General features: G+C 39.3%; 1 protein-coding gene across 1 annotated transcript; it reads left to right on the top strand.

Moving 5' to 3' along the window:
- The first annotated feature begins 388 nt into the window (after positions 1 to 388).
- LOC113023060 (uncharacterized) lies at positions 389 to 2,126 on the top strand. The gene is made up of 3 exons (XM_026169131.2): positions 389 to 518; positions 943 to 1,057; positions 1,265 to 2,126. Exons 1-3 carry the CDS (start codon positions 412 to 414, stop codon positions 1,790 to 1,792), a joined length of 750 nt encoding a protein of 249 aa, XP_026024916.2. The 5' UTR covers positions 389 to 411; the 3' UTR covers positions 1,793 to 2,126.
- The last annotated feature ends 2,760 nt before the right edge of the window (positions 2,127 to 4,886 follow it).

Genomic DNA, 4,886 nt, shown 5'->3' with positions numbered 1-4,886 from the left:
GGAGTGCAGCGTAAGATACAGGACATTTATGCTAACGCTCACTACGTACATTGTTATGCCCATCAGTTAAACCTGGTAATGCAACAAGCAACCTCCCACATCCCTCAAATCAGTCACTTTTTTTCCGACATAGCAGGATTCGCTTCTTTTTTTACTAAATCGAGCAAGAGGACTGCAGTGCTTGACGAGGTGGTGGCGCACCGACTTCCAAGTGCATCTGCAACCCGTTGGAACTTCAACAGTCGTGCTGTGAATACAGTGTATGAACATAAAGACGATCTGGTGAGGTGTTTTCAGACCATCCGTAACAGTGAAGGATTTGATGCCCCTACAAAGAGAGATGCCGGTGGTTTCGTGAGAATGCTGGAAGACAAAGCTTTCTGTTTTTTCCTGGCCTTGTTTCACAAGATAATGCCACATGTAGACATGCTGTATAACCACCTACAGAAGAGAAACATCGATTCTGTCACCATCGCAGGGATCACCCAGACATTCATCAGCCGCATGCAGGCTATCAGGTAGGCATAAAAGCATAAATATGTAACCTAGAATAAATGTTAATTATCTATGCATAGATTCTATCAAATTCTCTGCATATATTCTGTGTTCTGTGACTTAAATGTTTAATGGAATTCAGATAATTTTGATTTATATCAGCCTTTGAAGTAATTTTATGAAAAATATTTGATTAAGTATATTTGATGAAGTATATTCCCAGTAATGATTTGATGTAGCCTATACCATAGGCTATTTCCTGAAATTATGGCCAGGGCCTTTATTTACTTGCACTGGTTTTCCCCCAGCCATTAAACCAGGTCCGGTTATTAATTAAATCCGGTAATTCCCGGTAATTAGAACACAACCTTTGTTTGGTTTGTGTTTGGTTAATATATCCCTATTCAGTTTTCAGAAGCCATTAATGAAACTTATGTATTGGATCAGGGAGGCACTTCCTAATCTGGTTGTGGATGAGGAGTACAGGGGACCTGTTCAAGACCCACCCACAAAGAGACGGAGAACATTGGGGGAAGACAGGCAACACCATTTGGCACTGGAGGTAAGCACTAGCTGCTTGGTCTGATTTAAATCGGATCATCAGATAAAATCTAATGACGATGCTGTCAGATGTCATTTGATATAGTGGTCATGACTGTTTTGTTTTGTTATGGACAGATTTTTTTTTTCAGAATAATGATTAACATGAGACATGTGCCAAAGTCTTACCACTGAATCTAACTCTTACCAATTATATATTATTGGATAGGTGTGCGACACCATTATGAGCCATGCCAAGGAGAGGTTTTCTTTCACCAAGCACCTTGTCAGCGCCACTCTGTTGCAAGGAGACTTGTTCCAACAACACAGCAAAAATTTTCCAGATGCAGCACTACAAACCACAGTGGAAGCCTATCCCTCATTGGACAAAGCCAGACTTAAAACAGAACTGTCCCTGATCTACGACAACGAGGAGTTTCAGAGTTGTAGTGGTGCGCTGGCGCTCTATCAGGTTCTGATGGAAAACAACCTTCAAGACACATTCACCGAAACTGTAAGTCTTCTTAACATCCTCATCACCACACCAATGACAACATCAGAATCGGAGAGGTGTTTCTCTACTTTAAAGAGGATAAAAACTTTCCTGAGAAACAATATGGCTCAGGATCGGCTCAACGCTCTGGCTATGCTGTCCATAGAGAAAAAACTCACACAAGAACTTCCTGATTTCAACACCAGGGTCATCGAGAAATTTGCCACTCAGAAAGACAGACGAGCAAAGTTCTTGTACAAATAAGAACCCTTAACCATATTTACTCTCTTTCTCCATCCCTCTCTCTTTCTCTCTTTAGCCCACCCCCCCAATCAGTTTACAGTTGTTGTTTTCAATAGTTATTTTTCATTCATTCATTCAAAAAAAAAAAAAAAAATCTGTTCATGTTCATTTTTACAAATCTATACAAATGGCCAGAATATGGTTGTTCATTTTTACAAATCTATACAAATGGCCAGAATATGGTTGTTCATTTTAAATTTAAATTTAAATTGTGTTGTTTGATGTACTCATTAAATGGGTCATTTTAGTCGATATCATAAAAATTGCCCCCCCTGAGATTTTTTTCAGGAGCCGCCACTGCTACAATCAGTTGTTTACTACATAAATTTGACAGGAAGGTGCATGGTTATGGCCTAAATGCGACTCACGATTATTAGCATTTTGGCCATAACCAAAATGCTTTTGCTCCTAAGGTGAAAAGTGACTGGCATTGTCCAAATTCAGAGGCTGCATCCTTCAAAGGCCAGAAGTGCTGTTCTATTGGATGGTCTAATCTACGACAGGCGGTTCCTGTTACCTAGCAATTGCGACATAAGCAGCTACAGGTATGGCGGACAGCATGTTCGATAGAAACAGAGAAAATCTTTATTTTATATCATTTGTTTGACTTTGATTGAAAAAAATTGTGTTGTTTCATCTCCATGTGATCTGGGAGAATACCACAACCATGTGCACCATGAGTCCCTTTAGCGTCCCTTTAGCCAACAATGATGCTAAGTTTAGCTAGTAAACTAGTTTGCTAGTTTAGCTCTTGAAACAAGTCTCATTTTGATGGTACAAATGTAATAGATTTACATCACTGATATTTTACTATATATACACGATTTTTGGAAAAAGAAATGCTCAGTGGTGAAATTAGTTGTCTCAAATATTACATTTCAGTTCAAATTCAAGGAATATTTATATTTCATATCATTTATACCAGTTTTACTGTCTGACAGACAAATATTAATATATAGTGACCACTGTGTGAAAGCTTTAATTATATTTAAGAGCAATATCCCAAAAATAAACGAATAAGATTTGATCCTTGTATGTTTCAGATAAAACGGAAGACAAACTGATGCAGTAAAATTATTTTATTGATGAGAAAACTGTGCAGTATAATTTGCTTAAGATGTTGAAGATATGAGAGCATTAAACAGGGTAAGAGGCTCTTGATACAGAAACTTGACGTCCTCATAAAATACTGACAAACTTTTCACAGCTCTTTGAACTTTGTATTTAAATGATCTGCATACTTTTTACACTGAAACCAGCACAATCCCACTGTGATGAAAACAATACTCTGGATAAATCAAAGTATTATCAAAGTTATCCGTGGTTCCCTTTATTTTTCCTTGTTTCCCCATCAGATCCTGTCCTGCAGGATAAACATCAGTGAGGGGTTCCCTGTATGCAGCTGTTGCAGTTTGTGTTGGAGATACTTCTGCAAATACACAAAGCAAATATCTAGAAACTGTTTTAACTGTTTCCACCAGTCCCTCAACTACAGAGAAGGTCTGTCTGTTCTCCCCCTGTACTCCTCTCCATCTCTCAGCTGCTGCTGGCTCCTTTTTCTCCTCCTCTTCCTCACACACTGCTGAATCTGTCCTGTTGTATCACCGGGGTGGAGAGCCTCTGTCCTGTCACCTCTCACCTGCAGTGGTGGGTTTCTCAGTCTCACCTGAGTTTGGACATTTGCAGAAAGAAATCAACTGTGGCAGTTAACAACAAAAGCAGCAGAAGTTTATCATATCTCTGTTAACTTGATGAATGAAAACAGTTTTCTAATAGAATCACATGGACACACTTTATGTTTTTAATCAGAGAGAGAAAAAACTAAGAGAAAGGGAAACAGGACATGCAATCCTGTTAGAAAATGTTGGGCTTTATAACAAAGGTGACAGACTCAAGTTGTTTGGTATAAGCATGACAAAAACAGCACAGGCACAAGACGAGGACTTCTCAATTTACTGTGTCTTATTATTAGTGGTTTATAAAGGATGAGAGCTTTTTCCTGACTAACTCAATGCCCCAGAGCCATTTCCCATCAAAAGTTGCAATTTTCTGCCCAGTTACAGACATTTGATTGGATGGGGGCAAGTGTCATAAATTTAGTGTCAGGTGTATTTCTCGCCCTGCAACTTCTGATTGGTGGAACTGATGTGAACACGAAGATGTTACCGTGATGCTCAAGCTACTAAAAGGAGGGATCGGCCAATAGAAGCCAAAGTTGGCCCCACAAAGTTTAAAGGGAAAAGCAAAAGGTAGCGTAGTTAAGCAAAGGGAAAAAAGTCCCAAAGTGCGTGGGACTAAAATAAAACTATTTTAGGCATGTAAATCATTTCTGCTCTTCAATACATAAGAAATTTCATCTCACAAATGGTGCCAAAATATGCCAAATGGCAAAAAGCCTGACTACGAGTTTATTAAACCCACTGTAACATTTCTGGGTTTCACTTCAGCAGCATCAATCTTTGCACAGATAATGGTTTTTTGTTGATTACTGGTTTTCTGGAGATTGTCTATTGAAGCATCTCCAAAAGTTGATTCTGTTCATCTGGACATAGCGTTTTGTGGGAGAAACGTTTCGTCACTCATCCAAGTGACTTCTTCAGAATCAGCTGACTGCAGGTTTCCCCAATCCCAACGTGAAAGGGGAAAGACCATCTCTGAATCGAGGAGGGGGCCTAAGGGTACATCTTTTGCCATCTTACAAGGCTGTGATTGCAGCCATTCTCCAGCTCTCTGTGAATGGTACTCATGGCCATTGATCAGTGGTCTTTGATCAGTGGGTTTTGGTCAGTGGTTGTTGATCAATGGTCATGAGAATTTGCATAATTACGATTAAGGAACTGACCTCCATTGTTCCTTCAGTGGGCTGGTTTCAGTCATTATGCAAATGTTCTACTGAAGCATATTTTCAAGCCTAGCAACAAACAGAGTGATGTTAAAGCTGTTTACTCACCTCAGCAGCCAGAGCCTGATCTTCCACAGGTAACAAACGCTGTGATAAACAGTCAGGCTCTTTGATGTGTTCAAGTTTCCTTTGTATATGTTCAATTTTATTTTT

The sequence above is a fragment of the Astatotilapia calliptera genome, chromosome 5, assembly GCF_964374335.1.
Source record: "Astatotilapia calliptera chromosome 5, fAstCal68.1, whole genome shotgun sequence".
Taxonomy (NCBI): Eukaryota; Metazoa; Chordata; class Actinopteri; order Cichliformes; family Cichlidae; genus Astatotilapia; species Astatotilapia calliptera.
The sequence above is the reverse complement of the archived record's forward strand: the minus strand, read 5'-3'. Positions and strand labels throughout refer to the sequence as shown.